Genomic DNA, 23,284 nt, shown 5'->3' with positions numbered 1-23,284 from the left:
TAAAGATAGGAGTCGAACCCGTTGGATTGAACGTAGAGTTCACATCAGGAGTTGTCCAATTCAAGGGTGGATCCGTAAAGATAGGAGTCGAACCCGTTGGATTAAACGTAGAGTTCACATCAGGAGTTGTCCAGTTCAATGGTGGATCCGTAAAGATAGGAGTCGAACCCGTTGGATTAAACGTAGAGTTCGCATCAGGAGTCGTCCAGTTCAAAGGTGGCTCAGTAGCATTCCACGTAGGAGCCGTTGGATTAAACGTAGAATTCGCATCAGGAGTCGTCCAGTTCAATGGTGGATCCGTGAAGAGAGGAGTCGAACCCGTTGGATTAAACGTAGAGTTCGCATCAGGAGTTGTCCAGTTCAATGGTGGATCCGTAAAGATAGGAGTTGAACCCGTTGGGTTAAACGTAGAGTTCACATCAGGCGTCGTCCAGTTCAAAGACGGCTCAGTCCAGATAGGAGTCGAACCCGTTGGATTAAACGTAGAATTCACATCAGGAGTCGTCCAGTTCAAAGGCGGCTCAGTCCAGGGAGGAGTCGTACCTGTGCTCCAGAACTCCTTCGCCTCAGATTGTGCACTCTTAACTGACGCTGTGATCGTCGTAGCAACTAAACCATCAGTCGTCAAAGTTACATTATGTATTGCTTCACCACTAACTAAAACCACTTGGCACAGAACGCTTAAACACAACATGAAACTAACACCACTGTTACACATTTTCTTAACCTTGCCCATGGTAGGACGTATCATCTTTACAGAACGACAGTCAGTATCGATCTGTTACCGCTGGTCACGACTGATGCCATCTTTTATACTTGACTTTGGAACACATATTTTATCTACATGTAATCTTTCACCACATCTTGTCGTCCATATCACTGCTTATCATAATTGCTTTGTTTCGTGATACCAGAACCATTGCCCTTCCCTTCTGTACGAGGTATGGTGGACCAATGGATTCGTATTGATTTGTGTTAGCGACTCCAGTGGTAAAGTACCCGCTTGAAGCGTTGTGAAGTGGTTCTTCCGGTTGAAGAGTACACAAATTGTTCCTACTGTAGATCGAACAGCAAACAATTGTAGCTCCACTGGCAAACCACACACATCACATGCACCCGCTATGACGTCATCGTAACTGTGGTTTGATGCTTGCAAATCAATAACGGGAAATGAGGACGTTCTGCGCATACAAGACCGCTGTTGTAGTGCACCTACACAAGCGAGACAAGGATGCGCTTTTTGTGCACGGTTGGCAAAGGTTTGTGACCTTGGCATTTAACTGCGAAAGCATTCCTTGCACCGAGATACATTTGCGTTTCGATGGTCCGCATCTCTCTCACGCTCGTTTCGAAAAATCAATTCAATGTAGTAATGCAACTGGAAGTGTGTTGTGGCAGTAACACGGTCATGCTACGTTTAATTTCTACTTGTGCCATATGCTGAGAGCACTCGACGATACTTATCTTAGGGAAGTAAAGGTCATTACAGATGTGAAGCTGGTAACGAGATGGAAACGCGTATGACAGCGTCGATAAAATATGCATTCGCGTAAGTTCCTCTACCACTACCGGAGAAGTGATTCTCGTGTTGGTTTTTTTTTTGTGCATGAATAATTGAGCAGACAGTTTGATGTGTATACGAGTGGCGGGTTTTACTAAAAGATAGTAGCTGAAATGGAGTACTTCAGATGATAAAGAAAAGTATAATTGACACACGTACTTCAGACTGATATGATTCATTAAGAGTTTCCCTGGCGGCGAACTCAGCTCTTATCAACATCCTTCAATGGAAGGAAGGCAGCAAAGCGGACAACGGTGTCTGGATTGAACCTTTTTAATTACTCAATTAAATAAGAGAAACGTATGTCGTATCACCCGAAAACATCGCGACAGTTTATCGCTATCGAGTAAAGATATTTTTGGCCATTCAAAAAAGAAAAACGGTTGATGTTCGGTTATCGGTCACATAAAATAGTACAGCATGTGTTAACACAGTATCGAACGGGAAGTAAGACAACAGCGTGTTTGATATGTTTCTTGTTGATAACATCTTTTATAAAACACCTATACCTATGTTAACTCTTTATTGCTGTAAAAGTTACCACCTCCATTCAATGCTATTTCTGTTCTGTTCAGTTTAATTCACTTTTCTGTTCAGACCCAACCGGTTGGCGCCCGTAAAAATGTAAATGATTCAGAACAAACTTTGAAGTGAGTAATCTGATTTAAAGATAAGACACGTACATCGTATACTTAGCGCTTAACGCTTATCTGAAAGTAAACCTGTAAAAGCATCCTCACGGTGTGTGCAACTTTTCTACGGCTACGGTTTGAATCTTCCCATTGCGTCACGACATAAGCTCGTCACTGTTGAAAACGGATGAACAGACGAAAAGTTACCCACCATTCCGGTTCAATCCGATGGAATTCCCTCCAAAATCCGACGTATATATATATTTATATTCCTTTTTATTTTCCCTGTTTGATTCGTAACGAATCGTACGGTTGGGTGAAAGTTTTGTTCCCGCTAACCTCAACACATTTCGTTGGTCACAGCTTCGGTCCTTCTTTCTCCTTATCGAAGGGCACAAAAAAGAGGTGGTCGTTGGTTTTGGGACCATCATACTATGTTGCTTCGTGTGGTATTATGAGGTATTTCGGTACGAATTTATAATACTGCGTGATTGGGACCGAACAACACAGCCCGCAAAAGCTTTCGGCCGACGGTTTTATATCAGAGGAACGGATTTATTACTGTATGCTCACGCAACAAGGCTATCCCACGTGCGTGTTAAAGTCGCTTGGGATAAAGAGCGCGCCAGCAGACGTATAGTTGGGCTGAATTTTGTTTGGTGGCGCCAAATGTGTGCAGTATTGTTACTGATTTCTGCTTCAAAACACAGCTTAAAACGAGTAATAATCTTGTAGACCGTCTCTTTCCAACAAAAACCTACTCCAACCGTAGCACTCAATCGGTGCAGCAATCGATTTGATATCGTGACAATCAATTTTGAAAGCAATCGTTACACGAATCGTAAGACCAGGAGCTAGTTCTAATTTAAGTACTTTCCCTGATCAATCACACAAGCTCAATTTATGACACCCCCATTTTTTTTCTATCCCCCTCTGAACGACTTTCGTAAATATTTACAATTCAACGTCGTTGAAGCAAAACAAGCGTTGCATTGATTTCAAGTGCAACAAAATAAAGATAACCACGCTATGGGGGGGTTTTTGTGAAATCAAACAACTGCTAACTGGTTGCGGATTATGCTTGCTTCGCTTAACAGGTTTTTATCGCCTTCGATGAGTCAATAAGGTGGCATCGACACCGCTACGAGAGTTGCTCACTAATAAGCACGTGCCATTCCTGAAAGCCGATAGTGTTTTTAACCTCTGGCCAACTTTGCAAAACAAACAGATGCGGATGACAAACCGCTGCCGATCGATGTACGCGATGTGTTCGAGAATTCCAAACATATCATCGAGTTGCCTCGAGAGCACGACCTCCCCAGCAACACTTTCACTCCACGAGGCAAATATGACCGGCTTTTGCTGGACGACACCTGGTTCGCACTCACACACACACACACACTAACAGCCAGAGGAATCTCAACGAAAAATGCATAAACTTCACCAGAGAATCGCTACACCAACATCACTTCCAATAGCCGAAAACGAAGGGGCACCTTTGTCCCACGATGTGAGATTTAAATTTTCGACGCTCCAGCGCCGAACACCTTCCACTATGGGAGGCGCGGCAATCACGATTAATGGCCCACGGGCACCGGACATTAAACGCTCCTTTACGCAGTGCCTTTAACATAAGCCAGAGATTCTATCTTCTGGTCGGACAGCCGTAAAAAGAGTGAAAGGTGGTTTTTGGGTGAACCTTCCGTCCGGATGCTTTGGGAAGTGTCTCTCGTCATCTCGCAGCCGGGAAAGGTACCTGGGTGCCAATCTTCAAACTCAAAATGACCCAATTTTGGCTCTTAAGTTAAAACTATGTAAAGGGAATAAACCTGCTTCATGCACGTGTTATAGCATTCTTCCTTTAAGAGCACGTGTCAACTTCGTATACTCCAGACGGCGTAACTTCTGCTTCGGAAGCTATCAATCGGAAAGGCAACGTGGTACCTTCACGTGACATTTAAGCCGCTTAACCCTTCCTGTGTGTCCATTACGACAGGAGCATTCTCACAATGGTGCCCCTTTCTGGAGCGAACTCCCAAGGGGATATTATGGGTTTACTGATAGTCATAGATTGGGACGAAATAACTTGCAAAACCGGATGCATTACCTGTCATTCCCATGGCCAGCTGGCGCAATTTAGCGTTTAGGTTTATGTAATCCATCGTACAACGGCGCTACAAGGATTTTTGGAAACTAAACTTCAGGATTTGAACAATCACATCACAATGTTTTGAAGCACACACACTCAAGCGGTTTGATTTTTATCTCGTCCACAAAACACTTTATCTGTAACACTCTACTTTCACGCGCATAAAATAAAATATCTCATAAATTTCACACTCAGTACGAAACAACACACGTTTAATTTGCACAATCACAGAAAGAATTTGTGTAACTCAACAGTGCAGAACATTTCATCGTTGCAGTTCGGACGAACGTACGCGCAAACGGACAGATCCGACCTAAACCTCGGCATCGACTAAAGCCCAAACGAAACCGGCATGCTGTGGGAAGCATACATTCCATTGCCCACGCGGGAAACTTGCGCCACAGCCAGCATGAGAATGTAGCAAACAAAGCACAAAAGCTTGCGGTCTCGTTCGTGCACGTTGCCAGTCGAATAGTTTCATACAAGCGAGCTTTCGTGTAGTTTGCTGATGACGCGAGCACTGCTCGAGCTAGCTTTACTGGACTGTTGGATTTCATAATACGATATTCAGTTATTTCTCTTCCTTTGAGCAACGAAACACAAAAAGAACGCCAACCTAAAACTACACCAAACAAGGTAAATGAAACGGAAAATCGACCCGGCTACACAATTGCACCGTCAAACCGCTTGATTCTTATCTGCCAATTAGCGTTGTACGAGTCCGTAAGCGCGACCACTTGTCATTCCATTGCCAGCGGATTAAGTAGAACCAAATGATGGAAAAGGTAAAGAATTTTCCATCACTTCCATCCCGAATCCTGGCATATCCTGCCATCTGTTTCGATACGCTCAACACGAACAGCCAATTTGATTCGACTCGCAAGGGTAAGTCACCACACGCCACAAGCGAACCGGCGAAACGAGAATAATTTATTCGATTCGTTGCTGTGGTTTGCCCTGTAATGAGTTTTTATGTGTGTGTTTGTGTGAGTGCCTTTTTTTTTATTTACATCTTTTGCGCCGTATATCGGATCTTCAAGAAATCCGACATCGTTAATCCAATGAGCGTTACCGCGGTAGAAAAGATTAAGGTTTCGCACGAGCTGCACAACTTCCGGAGCGGCCTACGCTTCGCAGCATAATTGAATTTTATGATCTAGCTGGAACAGCGCACAGATAATGCAATCCACATTGCTAACAGTGCACCTTTAAGCGTTTATTTATTTACTCACCACGAAACGCATTTACCGACATTTAATATTTTTATACACCCATATATTCACTTTTTAAACAGTTTCAAGGTGTAATGTACAAAAGTTCACTAAAGTTTGATAAAATTATTGCAAAATAGTCCATACAGGCTGAAGTGTGTTTGAAATTACTTCACGTTGTGAACTACCAGGCGCCCACATTCGAAAGCTTTCGTGAAAAAAGCTTTCATCGAACATTAGTTCCCTTCATTGCCGATGGTGGCGCTAAAGTAGCGAGAGGGAAAAACGGTTCACGGTACGGCTTTGTAAGCTTTATATGCTTATGCATTTTCATTTTTAGTTCAAGTTTCATTTCTGTACGTTGTAAACTAAGGTAACAGTTGGACAATTTATTTAATAAACATTCTGGCTATAATTTAAAAATAAAAACATTAAAAATGAATGGAAATGACGCAAAATAAGAAAAAGGAAAGACTAGTGTCAATTGGCAATTTTCCATCAATATTTCAGCGACCAGACTTTCGGAGAAGACCACTATCAATCTCATTCGTCCTAAGCGATGTCTAGTTGTCGCTTTTAACAGGCCAGAAATTAAAATATCATACTCGAAAGATGGGTTTACCAGCTGTACGATTAGCATCTCATTTGCATTCCCCTTTCGCTAGTGCCATTTCCCTTTCGCTTTCGGGGCTTCGACACAAAACGTCTCATCACTTGCGGTGTTTTTTTTTCGCCAGTTTTATTTCGCTGTTAAGCTCGCCGACCAAACGATTTATGGTCGTAAGCCACCCCCCCGTTAGCTACATAACTTCTGCAGTTGGTCGGCCGGTCCTCAAAGATAAAATGGACAAAAACCTGCACACACCGCGGGGGCAACACAAAAATACATCCTCCATCCCGAAAGTTGTTTGGCGGCCCGTCGGAACAAATGAGCAGCCCATGACATTCCAAGCGCAATGAGCAAAAGCCTTTGACATGTTTATGAGACATTGTTCCGGCGCGTTGTGGTTCCGCAGGGTTTGCGAATAAAAAACCTTCCGATGCACTCCACGAGCGAACCCGCCTTGGGGATCATCATCTTGCCGGAGGGCAGCCGGGCGCTTAAGGAAAAAAAGATCGATCCGCAACGTTTTGATAGCGACGCACGCTCGTCCAGAAACGTCCGCTTGTGTGTCGCGAAACAGCAAATAACGGCCATCCTCCCCGGCCATTTAACGCGTTGTGATCGCTTACCCGCAACTGTTTCGTAATTCTAAATAAATGTGCAGTGTGTGCCTGTTTGCCGGGGAGTTAAATAAAATAAACGACCACAGTGTGACCTAAACTGTCGCTGTTTATTAGCACAAAAGTTGCTTCCCGACGGTAAAAGTATGGCAACAGAATGGGACATTTTCGGCCACAAAACCCTACCATTCATCAAGATGATGAACCGGTGATAACGGTGCATGAGACCGAACCGTTTTGATGGTGGTATTGCAAGCAACAATTTGCATACCATCGTCCGGTGGACGCTGAAAGGTTAACACGACCACAGAGAAGGGTCGTGTAATAGAAAGGAAATTAAATTAAAAAGCTACATTTCTTCGCTATAAAATCATAACTAGTTTATTTCTTTTGATGCAACCAATCTGCATTGAGTTGATGGTGTTATTCTCCTGCCTCTTTATTACATTTTCCCCCCAAAAGAATAAGAACTTATTTTTTCTCATCATTTGCATAACGCAGTAAATGAGTTGTCCCGCAGTTCGGCCATGGCCATAGCTGTCCCCCATGTGTTCTGCTCGATACGCTTACTAATTTAATTTAACTATTAAAGCTAAACCCAAAGTGATCAAAATCAGTCGCCCGGCTGTGAATGGTATTCTAGGAGAGGCACACACAAAATATACACCTCTCCATAAACGTCACAGTCGATGATTTTTATGATAAACCGGACGGTTGCTGCAGTGACACTGGCGTCGCGTCGCACAAGCTGCATCATTATCGCCTTTCGATTGCGGTACGGTAGGCTTCGAAACTACCCAAAAAATCTCACATGGGTGGCTTAACCACTCCCGAAGGTCAAATTTCGGCCGGTGACAAATTTGTGCAGCACAAAGGAATAGTCAATCGGTCATTGGATGGTCGTAAAATTTGGTCCATGTTCGAAGCACAACTTTATGGTTCTCAGTTCTCATATCCAACCCCGAAGAGATTCAAACATTATTTCATATAAAAATTGGTGGGGGGAAAACAAATCAAAACCACCATGAATAATTTAAGAGCGGGAATTAAATAATGATGGTCGTAAAAATGTGGCACTACGGTTCGGTGGGCATCGGGAATCTATGGGCGTCTGGCTGCATTCTTCCATAAACAATCGATTTGGGTAAACGATTGACTTAGGGCACTCAAAGCACAGGGCGCATACGTTCTGAATATCTTAAAGCGTTTTCGTTAATAATCATAAAAGTCGCATTGATTTTATTGCAAACAAAAATTACAACATCTTAAGATGCAGACGAGAAATGCAAATACTAAAATATTCATGTAAATACAGGAATTTTTAGATGATAGAACAATACAAACGACACAAATCACAACAATCGCAGCACATAACACCACGATAACAGCTGGCACAATTGAATTGATGCAGATGATATCACAACGGCAGCGCACTTTATCACAACACCAGTACGACGTTATAAGTGAAGTAGGATTCGACGAGTATAAACGCACTTCGTGGTGGATTTTGACAGCCAAACGATGTTTGTTTTTAACCGAATAAATGTTTAAAGTATTGATTGTATTTAATGTGCAATGTTTAATGAAAAATAAAATAAATGTACCTAACAATCATCGTCCGGCTGTAAAAATCCATCCCAGAACACCTTTATATCCGTCTATACTTGTCGTACTTCATTTTGTTCTAGTATTATGGTAAAATGTGCTGCCGGTGTGATATCATCTGCCGCCATTTGATTGTATCTGATGCGGTTGTGGTGTCATCTAAGGCCATTAAATTTTCATGTCCTATGATTATTGTCATTGTCGCTTGGGTTGAGCTATCATCCAAAAAAGAACCCTGCATTATCTTGAAAGATTATTTAAGAATTTTTATGATCGTCTCACAAAAAAACATACTGACAGAGTATTTAAACACATCTCATACCGTCCACCGTCCCACTTATTACTGACAAATAGTCACTAAATGCATCACGAGTACCCAACAGTAAAAGGAAACATACTCCTCTCATGCGATTTTGGGTCAAACCTCTCGCGAGGCACGCAACATTAGGCCGGTAGCTGTTAGAAACAGAAAGTAAGCAGCAAGGCGACCACTGCGCAACCACTCGCGACAAGCACTTTGCGCGTATGCACTTTTCTGCATACGTATGATTGGCAGCAGCTGGATGATGATGATGATGAACAGGTTTCAAAATGGTTGGACACATTTTTGCATGCCCTCTCCCCGGCCCGAAAGCGGATTTTTTTTTTCTTCTTTTGCTTCTTTGCTTTCGGAAATGAGTTGAAGTTTATTGACTCGCTATTGACGTATCGAAAAAGACTTGTCTTGGGCGACAGGGTGAAAGTTGTTCTATCGGGTGAATGCATTTTCTCACACATTATGCTCCTGCCCTTACAGTCCAATTGCGAAAAGCAAACGCGGACACTCGCACACATTAAGACATTTCCTGTCCATATTTGTAGCGTTAACTGTGTGTCTTATGTCTTAATCATCGGCTGGGAGATTTTTTTCCCATCTCCGGTCACAATAAGTGAACGTAATTAATTAACGGCTACAAATGCAACCAGAGTGTCCGACTAAAGAAGGGAGAAAAATGCAACACGGGAAACTTCAAAGTGTCCTAGCGAAGAAGATCCTCTACACGTCACGAATGCATCTTTTTCCGCCAAGCGGAGAAATTGCACATTAAATGGCTATCATCGATCAGCGAAGAATCTTTACAAGCGTTGTGCAATGGCAGGCACTATTCTTCATCACCTTATACAATGCGCATCTCCTCTCCAGACGCCTTTGGTAAGGCGAGGCCCGCGCATCGTGATGTTTGATGGAAGCCTCAATAGAACGCACGAGACGCAGCGGCTGTATATGATTGACAACCGGAGCTTAGCGCGTGAAAAATGCAGCAAAATACGAGAAGAAGACATGGACATGTGATCGCGGTCGTGTTTGAGAATTTGTTACGGAAATGTTTAGATTGTAGCACGGTTGATAGTGCAACATTGTAGCAGTGTGTTTGCGTCTATAACTGAGAGTTCGACGAGTGAACGATGTGAAATATTCTTGCAACAAACAATCAACAACAGGTAGAACAAAAGAGACATCTAATTTGGATAAAGATCACATATTTTAACTTTTAACAATGAGACATAAGTTTAACATTTCTATACTCGAACACGAAAATCTCCGATTGCTCTAAAACCTTCCAATCCGGAGCAAACTGTAAACCACGATCCAAATTAAGACGTTCTGACCGATCATTAGTCGTTCCACATTAACATCAACCTCGATCACGATCGTGCTGCTATCGGAGCTCCAAAATCAAACATCGGTTTCGCTCTAAATTGGCACCCGCGTATGCAAACTTCCAGCAGAAAAAAAACGCACACACACAATCTTTAAATCCACAACTCAGCAGACAAGATTTACATACCAAGAGGTGGTCGAGTCGCAGTGTGTTCTCCGGGATCTCCGGTACATCAATTAGCAACCTGCGGTGGACCCATCGTAACATTAATCAGATTAGCATCCCTCCCATGCGCTCGCTACACGCTCCGCTCGGGCTGATCGTCATCTTCCAGATCACTGCTACAAATGAACGAACCACACATTCCATACGACCCAATCCCAGAAAATGAAGAGACAACGCACGCAAGAGCGAACGAATGCGCACGACGAGAAATTGATCGCATCTTCGTAGAAATTCGCCCCACCTGCAAGAACGGTGGGTAGAGTAAAAGCCACCAAGGAAGAGGCACGTGTCACGGGTTCGGTCGCGACCAATCCTAACATCGAACCCTTTTTGGTGCCAATATCTGTGTGTGTGTGTGTGTCTGGATAAAATCCAGGTCCCCCAAAATGCGCTCTAGCCTTCAAAAGTCGCTCGTTAGAAGTGTGTTAATCCAATGAACGCTAAAAAGGTACCAGCCGCCCGCCGGTGCGAGGAACGAAAAAAAGGGAATTCAATTTTGTTATGATCAATAATTTCAGATAAAATTATTAGCTGTAAACAAAAACAGAAAGGGAGAAATAAAAGGGAACATCAGATGCAAATGCATCGAAAGGGAACGGGATCAGCATGAGGGACACCGCGGGAAAGCCTTGCCACGAACGAAGTGGAGAAGTCCGTGGACCGTGGATCTGCGGTTTTGGGATTGGCCTTCGGATGGTATTCGGCCCACGGTTGCAATCTCCCACTGAAGGGCTTCACTCTCGCACGATCGCCGCTGATCTTATCGCCCGTAGGACCTAGAGACCCAGTAACACAGTGCCCGGGCGCTACGATCGTACGGGCGGGATTGGATTTTGGTGTAATTTCGAACATCTCCTGCCAAGGGACGATCCATGGCACTCAATAAAGTAGGGATTTACTAGTAGGGGGATTACCAGTGGTGGCGAATCTGGTGGTGGGACAAGGGGAGAGTTTTCGAAGGTTACAAACACACGGTAAGGGCACGACGCTTCCATCGCTTCACCCGAGTTTCCCCCCAAATAGCATCATCATTAGCGACGGTGTTTATGGTAATGATGTTGTTGATGTTGAATTGTAGTCGCCGTATGGTGGGAGAGATTCATCCCAAGGGAACACGAGTGCCTCTCTCCGGTTGATTACGAGTTGATTATGATGCAGATGATGCGCGCGCGCGCTCGCTCACATACTCCACTCGTGCAAGAGTGGATCGAATGGAATCCCTTCGCATGTCTCCATCGGCTTTCGGCTAACCTAAAATCCTCATTACGTTTCCCTTTTTTTTTTGTTCCAACCCAATCGCGCCATGTCGCGCCCGTGGAGACTCGTGAACGTGGAGCGTTTTTGCTTACGGTGGAAAGTGACCGTGCCACAGCTGCGCGTACCGTCTCATGCATATCTGCACCTGCAAAAAAAGGGCATGCAACGAATGCAGCCAATCTGCCTGCTGGTAATAACCTTCAATTTCTGACCCTACAGCCGACTAACAACGGCTCGTCAATTTTCACGATCCTGGGCGAAGTTTCGCAGGGCGTTAAATTGGCCAAGGTGTTTGTAGTGCGATAAAATTGTTCGCAATAAAGAAAATGATATGACGGAACGATGGGAGCTAGTCTGTTAAAACTGCGTACAACAGTGGAGATAGGAGTTATAATTCCAACAAGAAAAACTTAAGCAAGTTGCGATAAAGCATCGCCAGATATTAATCTTTCAACAATTGCATGAACTTGCTAAAAAGCAGACCCATTCTCAATTACAAGACATTACACGGATGAATAAAGTCGATGATTGATTGGTCCGGCCCTTAAGCAAGAGACGCAAGGAGGTGGGTGGGTTATCGCCCCACTCCAGCGTTGGGAGGGAAAACAAATCAGACAAACGAAGGAAAAACATCATTGAACAGCTCCGATGCAGAGCGCACAAAGGCTACGATAATCGATTCGGACGATGTCAAGATCAGGCCCTCGCTATCTCGCCAATCGCCAAGGGAACTCTTCTGCTTAACGTCAAAAGCTTAGCACCCCACCCACCGGGGGGACCGGACGATATGTATCCGATAATCGATAAGCTGATTCAGGAATGCACTTCAAAAAGGAAGGAAAAGCATAAAGCAAATGAAAGACAGAAAAAGCAGATGGAAGTGAAAATAGCAGGAGAAAGAAAAAAAAGATGCATACAAATACACATACGCGTTCCACTACAGTCAAGATGATAATGAATCATAACCTTACAGATTGCCATTGAAAGCTAGACTAAAGGGGAAGCATAAAAAAATCCTTCTCATCCGACCGATTGCTTGGTCCAATGTCTTGCCGGTAGACACGGTATCATAATCATCAACCTCTTCTTTCCACGCGACCTCCGATGGGCGAACGGTGGTGTGACGGCGCGTGGCATGTAAGGGGCAAAAAGATGACACGAATATGTAGGTTAGTCGTGTCGCTTCGAGTGTGTAATAGTTTTCTCTCCATTCCCGACCTACGATGGATGTGTTGCCGGTGCTACACGCTCGCTAGACACGGTACACCTTAACTTAACTCTCCCGAAAAGCCTCTGGAGCTTCGGACAGCATTGCACTCTGGGTGCATCGTGCAAACGCGTGACCTCCCTCACAGCGGCACAGATATATCTTTTACATTCCGTCGTGTGGGTTGTTGGTAGTGATGGGAAATCCGGAGTAGTTTCATGAATCCACTCGGACTCTTCAGACGAAAAACTGGATTCATCTCTGGATTACTCCGAAATGATCAGAAGTGAACTCCAGATTTGATTTCGGATTACTTCGAATTTAACTCGACATTTGACTTCGGAATACTCCGGAGTAAACACCTGAGTTACCATTGAAGTAAAAATCGGAGTCGACTCCTTTATGTCTTCGGATTATTTCGGACTCAAATCCGGAGTAAACACCGGAGTAAACTGGAGTCGATACCGCAATCAACGCTGAAGTCAACAACGGGTCACCTGATATTTTCATCAGTGTTCCAGGGATTTTCCAGGGAGGGAGCTTTTAAGTGAGTTTTTCTCATTTTTCGATAAGATTTCTGGTAGTCTTCCTCAGATTGTGCAGCATATTTCCGTCGACTTTTGCATTGCTTTTCAACGAATTATTCACAAGTTTTTGAGAATTTTTTGAATAAAGTTTCTATAGTAAAGCAGTTTCTATAGTATTCGAATACAGTATTTTGGATTTACTCAAGGTGTCGTAAAGTTTTCCATTGTTTTTTCATTGCTATTCTTTGGTGTTTTCCTTAGTGATGTAGTTCCGGAGTGATTCGGAAAAAAATGGATTTTACCCAACACTAGTTGGTGCTTGATTGAGGAACAGCTAATCCGGTGGTGCAGCTTTCATACCATACTTTCATCTTCACATGAGCATTACTATTTTTTTGTATTTGGTTTGTTTTGATGCTATCTTACTCAGCTTCTTATCTGCATACATTATTCCACGATCGTGTTGTGTTTTGCCATTCGTCGATTATTTGTAATGCTCAAATATGAAAGGAATGGTTCAAGCTCGCGGTTACTAGTGTACAGATAAAGTTTGATATCTTACGCGCATGATGTCACACGCACCGCACCGCAAAATACATGCATTATGACACGCATCTTGCCACCTTTCATCCCTTGATCCTTGTCCCACCTGCCGGTACACTCGATCGAACTACAACCGTGCATTAAAAGCACATTTTTATGCTAATGCCGCCAACGGAGCGAATCATTGACATCTTGGCTGGGGAGAACTGTGACTCCTCTGGCAGCCCTCATTACCTGCTTAACATATCTGTGACCAGATTGATACTTGGGTGTGTTTAATGCGCATCGAGTTTTACCATCGAGAGGGTTCCCATTGAAGACACGTTTCGGGACGTTTTGATCGTTCATCCCGAAACGCATCATCTCGGTAGGTTTCGGTTGCTGATTACGAGTATGCAACGGCCCTTTTCAGCGCCGTTTTGACACTGAGACAGAGCGCGTGCCCATCGTTAAGCAATTTTTTTTTTGGTTTTGGGTCCTTTTTGGAGGTTTCGTTTTTCGACCTGCTCTTTTAGGGATAACACGAACATCAATTACCGTCATCAGCGAGCGAACAGAAGATGTTTGGTTCGATTAGTTTACTGCATTCACACACGCACAAACTAGACCCCACGAACTCTGCAGGAGATCGCTGCTTCTTGCTCTCACTCTCCATTTCTCTCGCCATACACAGACGATCGTTTGACAAACAGATGTCGCTTTCTGCTCCAAACACCGCCGGTCACTTTCAGCTTGATGAAATCGTTTGATTGCGATGCCAAAAAAAACCTATCGCCGACGAGACCGGTGCTCGCGCGCACGCGGCAATGTGTGGAAAAATTAAAAACCATAACTCGTGCACACCACACACCACCTTCGGGGCAGTGGGAAGCACATTTTCTTACCCCCGCACAACTGTGCGGCACATAATATGGGGGAAATTATGGTTCCCCGTCGCGTCAAAACTCCCGCAAAACCGTCTGCTCTTCTGGTGGTTTTCACTTCACATGAAATTAAAACTTTAAATTTATGCGATACCGCGCACAGTGAACGAGTGTGGAATTTTACCAAAGCGAAAAACAAACCAGTATAATGTCCAATGAACGGGATCGAAGAGACTTGAGGGACCACTACTGGTGATAAGCGACGAACAGCATCGGTCAGTCAATAAATTTTATGCTTCTAATTATTTCCTCGCAGCGGCTTCTAGGCGCTCGCCCAGTTTGACTGTGAATGGTTTAATTAAGCATCGAATGTAGGAGAACGAGCATGAAAGCATATGGGGTTAAAGAGCCCGGTTATGTTGATTAGATAATATTTTAGTTCTTGCCCTAGGAATCTTCTGCAATAGTGTGTAAAGCCTTTATAATAAAAATGTCACACAAACAAGTTTGCAATTTGCGGTAGGTAGAAAAGCCTTCTATATTCACTTCGTGTTGGTCGATACGAAGCTGAACTCCGTGAAGCAATCATCGTTATATTCAATTAACTTCACAAATTACACAATACTAACAAAAAAAACCTCCCCGAATCGTACACAAATAATGTGACCTGATGGATCAAAGCAGCCGAAAGCCGTCCGTGCTGTCCCTTACTACTGTGCGCGCTCCATGGAAAATGAATATCCCTGAGAAAATTTCCTCAATCATTCGATCATTATTTCCAGCAGCAGCGTGCTTCGCTTTGTACTTTTGCTCTCCCGCTCATCCTTCTCTTCGGCTCGCGACGTTAATTGATAATTTCCAATGGAAGCATATCCCGTGTGCCGGTTGCAAGTACTTCCAGTGCTTTCTTATATAATAACCATCTTTCTTTCTCATCAGCAAACATCAGTCAACCTTGACGCAGCGAGATAGAATAGTGGTAAAATCCGGTTGCAAAAAAAAAACCATTGACTCGTGAATTATTGGACGAGCTCTGCCGACGTGCAAAAACATGGGAAGAGGAGGTTTTCCCACAGTTTCCCAAAACGATTGCCGCCCCTGAAGCGTTGTGTTGCAAAAAGGGAACAGACAGAACGATCTTACATCATCTTTGCCGTGATGCCGTGGTGCCATCGATCGAGATCACGATGCTACCACAGCACCCCAGTGACCTAGACCAGAGTTAGTGGGGAAAGAGGCAACGTACATACCGGCAACAATCGCTTGAAGAAATTGAGGAAGCGTAGTAGTTGGAGAAAGGGAAGAAAGACGGTACACACAAGACACGAAGTCACGGGTAGACAATATGGAACCGCCTGGTGCTACCCAATTCCTTGCAAAATCGGTTAACTACACTGGATAGCAGGCAATATAGAGCGGCTTACGGAAAGGAACGATCGTCGTCTCATTATCGCTTGTATCTGATGTTATTCTTCATCATTGATCTGATGATGTTCAATTATATCCAGCATCCAAAGCAGTTCCAGCGGGCTACTTCTTCTAGGCATTCTAGAAGTATTGGGGAAAATTGCAGATACAACTTCACTACAATCAAAATGTTCCTTTCTTTCTTTCTCAGACCACTCTTTGACTTTTTGATTATTTTAGGACCACTGACTCATATAAACTGTTCAGTCATTGAGTTGAATTCCTTCACCAACATAAACCGGTAGTATTTATTGTCGGGAAACCATACGGGGATGCCTGTAATGCTTCTGGTATCATCTTCTTGTCCGTCGCTTCACGTCCAATGTTCGTCAACCAATATAAAAGCAGGAAGGCGAACCTTCCCGACAGTGACAATCACAAACTGCCCCGTCCAATAATGAGTCCGACTCTAATACACCGAGGTACACATAACACGGTGCTGTTCATCGTGATTTCCTGCGACCGTAGATTCCATCGATCTTCCGGATGCCATTCGATGAAAGGTACACAGCATCCGTTCGGGCACCGTACGGGGAAAGTGAGTCAAGGCAGTGCGATAATTAATCTTCAGTGCTCCCGATGTTCTGCGCGACGGAACATCAGATGAACGGAGGTATCGTTTCGCCAGACTTACAATATAAAGCTCAAACAGCTCGACGAAGCCGGGTACCGTGCGCCCGGAAGAAACATTGAGGATGTTTAGCACCGGAAGAAGATTGTTCATCGTGCTGTCGAATGTGTCGACAACGATACGATACCGGGAATGATCTTCTTTCCCTCTTGATGGTGATTGGCAGTTTTTGTTCATCCAGTACGATTTATAATTGATTGGTTTGGAATTTTATTTCCTTCGATGATTATTGATCTGTCAGGTTGGAAGCAGCTTCAAAATGACCCCCGTTACACTGGGTCACTTCGTTCGGTAAGAGTCGTGTGACATCAACATGCTGTCCCTTTCCGCGTAATGATTGTTTTCAACAATGATCGTATCGCCCCTTCACGTCAAACGGTGACAAACAAACGCAGTAAGACACACGAGCATTGTGCTGCATTCTATGTAACATTTCCATTTGCATACCACACACCATAAACACCTTCCCACCCCTCCAATACGGTCCAAATATTCGATCCGAAAAATAAGGTGTGTATTCTGTGCATACTTATGCAATGGATTTGTACGCTGCACGGTGTACTCTAATGCACCGCTCCCCATCAAGACCTCTGAAACTTGAACCTTCGACACCCGGCCGATGTTGACAGGTAGCCCCGACGCACATCAACACGTCCTGATCTGGGTCACCCTGAGCCCCATTGGGACGGGTCTCTTGAGCCGTTCGGCTGATCGACATTCGATGTCAAAGTCATCAGCATTATTGGGTGCATCCAGCGAATGCAAGCGCGTCAGACGCGGCTGAAAGAACAATTATTGTTGGCGACTTGTATGGTGGTCGCATGTCAACAGGTTGGAACAACCGCGTGGTTTGTTGGGGAATGTGTTCAGACGATTGATCTTAGATCGCCGTGAAGTTTGTAATACTACCGTTTGAGGTAGGAACGATTCACAGGACAAAACATACACAGTATAAATCTATTCACTAACAACACGAACTGCTCAAGTTACTTCAAAATAACACTGCTACAGTCAAACACTAAAGACAGCACAATAGCAAAGACTACACCCGCACGATACTTACTGATATTGATGCACTGAAATGGATGTAGTGGAATAGTGATGGAAAGTGTTAACAAACCGCACCCTAAACATGGAAAATGAAGAAGAATGAGGGTGAATGATGAAAGTGATCAGCTTTTCCTTTCATGATGCCAAATTCATGCGTGGATTTCGTTTGTACCGATTTGGGAAGTACAACATCGTCCGATCTGCAATCTCTCGTGCGGTGTCCAATGTTTTTTTTTTTCTTGCCTACCCATTTCCATTAATTAAAACGCAAACATTAATCATGCTAATCTGGCCGCTGTAAAAAGAAAATCACTCCACAAACCTAACGACCCTTTCGAATTCACCTTTGGCCCAGGGCTCTCCATCAAGCGAAATACAGTTTCCAAAATCAGTGCGCTGAGAAAACCTGGTGAATTGGATAAATGCAAACAAACAGCAGAAAACGGGCGCAAATACGCAGCAACCACCGTTGGCCTCCACGTTGGATTGCCGCGCATGAAAATATGCTAATCACATAACGCCGCGCCAGTGCGTGATCGGGAACGGAGAAAATGTGTCTACCAAGCGGTCGGTGCGGGATGGTGCGGGAAGATATAAATGGGGAGGCTGCCTAATGAAGCCATTACCATTAAGCCGCGTACTCGACACTTTATCCCAAGCAAACACACATGCACAAACAGAGTACACATGCGCGCACCGGAGTGATCGAACCGAGCAGCAGCATCACGGCAATACCCTTTTGCCGACACGGTTGTTCTGCAAATTTCTTTTCAATGGCCCTGCTGCATCATAATCACCTTCCATCATAGCTATGATCGTGATTAGCTAATGTGCAACAATGTTGCTAACAACATCATCATCAGTCGCAAGCGACGACTGTAGCTATAAACAGCTTATTTTGATTCTGACACATCTCGGAGGATGGCGAATAAAACAGGGCGGATGAGTTTCCTGCTGGAGGTATTTTCGATGCTTTCCATTTGCGTGTGCACTTTTGCATACGCACACCCCTATTTCCCACGCATATATTTCGGTGCATCGTTTATTTTTTGCCTGCTTCTTTCTCGGAGCAAAGAAAGTTATCTCAAGTGCCAATGTGTTATATTCATCCTAGCCTTGAACGGGGGGTTTTAAACTAGTGTAGGAAATTGTCCCACATGTGTGTGTGTGCGTTGACGTGTGCTTATGCGTAAAATAAAACCGATGATGGCTGACGAAGTGTAGAAAGTGCAAGTTTGCATTATTGCAATGCGAACACGGCCACGGGTCTATGCGTGGGAAATATGCAAACGAGTGTGCTGGAATGCTCATCTTAAGTGATTTTTTATATTCGTTGTAGAAAGTGAAAGGATTTTGTTTCGCCCATTATGATCATCTGTATAATTAAATTCTTCTATGGTGAGATGACATCCATGGAAGAGTCGAGTTTTAAACAGTAATCAACGCTACTGAAGAAGCAGTAATATACATTTTTAATAGAAAATGTCACATCTTAGATAAAGTAATGCAAATTTACGTTTTGTGTCCTAATTGTTCTTTTTTGAGCTTTTTGTACAATTTTAAACATAAATGAATGAATGTTCTCGTTCATGAATGAACAATGACAATTTACGCATTCAGATTTTAATTACTTGACCGGAAAGTGCAAATACTTCTGCAAAATATGTGCCAATAGTTCGTTTCTACAAAAGACTTCAACGACGCACCGGAACAAGCGACGAACGGTACATTAGAAAACATCCAAGAAGCTTCCAAGCCCACGGATGTTGCGAGATTATCAATATTGGTCGGAAAAAAAAGAAAAAAAAAACGATGAAAGATAAAAAACTGTAATACCACGACGGGATAATGAGGGGAAAAGGGCTGTAAAAGCACAGAAGCAGCACACGCGTAGTGCCACGGTTTGAGCCGGATAAAAACAGGAAACGTGTTTCAATGCTGCTAAGTGACGGCCGACCAATTACCCTAAGGCGGTGGTGGTGGTGGTGTAAAATTTCCAACCCAACCCCTATGCGCTGCGCGAAACGGTGGTGATGAATGATGGGCGCAAGGCAGCGTGTGGAGCGGCATGCAAAAACAAATCGTAAGAAAACTGGTTCCCTTTTTTCCGTTCAACAACCTGCCCAACGAACGGTACTGGCGTAACTTTACCTATCCATACAAGAACCCCACCACACCCTCTCCTGGAAGGGGTGGGTGGTAACCTATCCTCCGGTCTGTTGCGTACCCTTCTTCGCATTCATCTCCCCTGGCACGATGCTCCAGGGTCAGATAAAGTGAGACAATTAATCATCGGGAAATTGTTGACGGTTTGCTATTAATTTAATAAATCCCTGCCGTGTACGGCCTGCTTTTCGTTTCCGTGCCCCTGGTTTGTGGCCGATCACACGTGCTCGCACCGATCATCCGTTCGTGCGTGCGTGCCTTGATTGACACGTTCGATGCATGTGCGTGCGTTGCGTTGCAGTCAAGCCGTTTTGTCACACCGAATGGGAAATGGCGCCTTCGCCTTGTAAAAAAAAAACGGGACGACACATTGGCTGCACGAGCGGGAGTTTTATGAAACCTGTTCCATTTTACCAATTACGGAAGCACTGCCGACGCTAGGATGACGTTGGATGATGGAATTAAATTATTAAACTTCAATTAAGCACCACTACACGTGACGGCTGCACGGCGAAGTCCCCGTAGTGCACACATTATACGTAATTTATACTACAATAACAATCATAGACAGTATTTCAGTGGTCTTTACGCAAGGAATTTGTAATTTATGGTTTAATTATTGGGTCACAACACCTAACATCAACACTTAAACTCATCCTAGGGAATGTTTTTAGTTCAACCTACATGGAACGCATGATGTGCAACAAAATTCAAACAAGCAACTATTCTTAAGATGTGTTCGGAAATGTGAAAATAAAAATAAATTCAACGTTTAATGTTCAACAAGTTCTACATACGTCTTGACTTCAGCTTCGGATGAACCGGCTTCAGCACACGTCCTTTCCGGATCGAATCTAGCAGCTGCTCCCGAGGGCAGGATACACGCTTTAGCGGTGCAGGAGCCAACTTTCTTTCCGATGCCTAAAATGAACGACAAGTTTTTAGCTTCCTCAACAAATATGTTCTACTAAGAGGCAATCGTTTTTTCAATGGAATTTCCATCCACTTACCTTTCGTAACGGTGGCCTCGATCGGATGAACTCCAATATGACCGCATGTGCGTCCTTCTTGACCCGCGGCGGAATGTCACCATTCACCATAACCTTGCGGAGATTGTACTTTCTGTAAACCGGGAGCGAAAATGAGAACAATCAAGCGTTTGTGTTGACTCTAGATGGTTTTTTTTCCTTCTGTGAGTGAAGGTCGGTGCTGAGGCAAAGCAAAAGGTAAATTGTCCCAACGAGTTAGCCACGATCCGTGTACCCGGTCGATATGATTATCTCACAAATCGTGTTGGAAGTCGTGATGGTTTCGGAATGTGTCGCCAACGGTCAAAGGGTTTTCTGGGGTGATGGTGGAAATCCCTTTCGAAAGCAACTGACCGGCACTGCACTTGACCCCGACCTGGATCGGTCTGCTACTCACCTGGAGCGGATATCCTCCATCAGGATTTCATAGGGCGTCAGTTCGTACTCGATCGGTGCTCGCGAGAAGTTGATCTTTTTCAGCCGTACACCGCGCCGTAGCTCATCTACGACCTGCATCCAAAAGCGGGCCTACAATACGGAAAGAAAAGGGCATATCATTCACTGTGCTTAACTAAATCAAGCTTGCGCAGTAACAGAAAATAAATTGTTCTTGATGGTGCAAAAATAAGGCAAACAAAATGATAACTTTTGAAGCAACTTATAAACGAATAACACCGATACACGTGTGGTGCTCAACCCTTCCCTGAATGACAACATTGGCCCAGCATGTGCTCCCGCGTTGACAAAGTGGCGCCTAACCACAAACTGTGACCACCGGTCTCGTGTTTCGTCGATCACATATTTCTTGCGGAATGCGTATCGAAACGTTCCATCACGATCGCGCACAGCGATGGGAGCTGCAGCTTGGTTGGGATTGACCACAACAACAAAAAACCAACAATAACAAAAGGGTCTCCTCGCGCGATCGGCGCAAGACAGTGTATCAGAATTTATGGAATTTGTGATAGTTATGAAACTCGCAGCCACTCTACTGTCGATCGCGGGGAATTCGATCGGAAGGCAATTCCTCGCTGTCAATAGTGAGTTGTTGCCACGAGATCTTGCCACGAATAATGCCGAATCGGTAACTGATTTAAAGAGTGATACCAGATTTTGTGTACATCTCTTGAAACAAAAACGTAATATCTTTCATTAATCAATGGAAAAACCTCCAAAAACTATCACAGCTACTTAAACATTTTTAAAAAGTAAATGTTTCCTAACCTTTACGGCTTTTATCACAGTAATTTATCTTAAAACCACCAACCGACAGTATTGCTTTCAATATTGCTCAACCATAAATCTGCATGAATCACCGAACGTCAAACCAAACAATCTCACTAAATATACGCCTGCTGCCGGCAAAACGAAAAAAAAAAAGACACGAACGGTGCCTTTCGCATATTGCAAAACGTCACATTCTACTGCTAACGGGTGAAGCGACACTGCAAAACGCAACTCGTCCGTTTCGTTGCGGCAAAGTGAACGTAATCTAGAACTCACCAAGCCCCGACCACAAATCGAGCTTCCCAAACCGAGTGGTAAAATTCTTCACCGTTGGGTCTCCGGTGGCGAAAAAAACTTAAAGTCCCCTTTTTAGTATAAGCCGCTTACGAAAATGCTAGAGCACCAGCTTCTAGCAGTGGAAATGAAGCTAAAGCCCGGCAGCTGGTTTATTAAATGGCGGTGAGTTTTAATACCCCGCCAGACAGTTTTATGTAGGCAGATAAACGGTTCTGTTTCGCACGAAAACTTCTCTTTCGCCGGATAGGCACAATTCTAATGTCTAGACTATTATTTATTCGTTTCCAAAAGAATGTTTGTTTGATTCAGGATGGTACGAAATTCATAAAAAGCTCGATAAAATGTCACAGTCAGTTCATTCGCATGAGAATAGAACACAGCACAGGATGTAATCATCACTGACAATAAAAAAACAGAAAAATCTCCAATTCCTTCAAAGCAGACTATTCGATCACGGTATTACCTACTCTATTTCCGTCCTATACCGGAGTATCGAAGAGTACCGCTTAATCCGGTAGTAATTCATTTATTTATTGCCCATCATCCGGTGGCGTCCAAGATCAAAGCTGCTTCCGACTGTGCGCGAGGAAGCTGACGGAAGGCACCATTTCCAGAGCATCCAGCCACATCATAATCCATCAATTCCCAGTAAACTCTGTGCGCAAACAAATGGAACACATACCATCCGCACGCAGCGATCGCCCTGCTTTTTTTCCGGCAGGGAGGAAAAATAGAAATAGTTGCCTTCGTTCCACTGGCCGGATGAAGAGG

The 23,284-nt window shown here is 44.0% G+C and overlaps 1 protein-coding gene across 1 annotated transcript in view; it reads right to left on the bottom strand.

Moving 5' to 3' along the window:
• Window positions 1-23,284, bottom strand: part of LOC128715467 (protein spire) — a 117,205-nt gene that overhangs the window by 14,747 nt on the left and 79,174 nt on the right. Inside the window, exons 7-9 of the mRNA XM_053810370.1 lie at window positions 21,387-21,517; window positions 20,972-21,083; window positions 20,759-20,882 (exon numbers count right to left, since the gene is read on the bottom strand). Coding sequence (XP_053666345.1) covers window positions 20,759-20,882; window positions 20,972-21,083; window positions 21,387-21,517 — 367 coding nt within the window. The remainder of the gene's footprint in view (window positions 1-20,758; window positions 20,883-20,971; window positions 21,084-21,386; window positions 21,518-23,284) is intronic.

This window comes from Anopheles marshallii, chromosome 3, assembly GCF_943734725.1.
Source record: "Anopheles marshallii chromosome 3, idAnoMarsDA_429_01, whole genome shotgun sequence".
Classification (NCBI taxonomy): domain Eukaryota; kingdom Metazoa; phylum Arthropoda; class Insecta; order Diptera; family Culicidae; genus Anopheles; species Anopheles marshallii.
The sequence above is the reverse complement of the archived record's forward strand: the minus strand, read 5'-3'. Positions and strand labels throughout refer to the sequence as shown.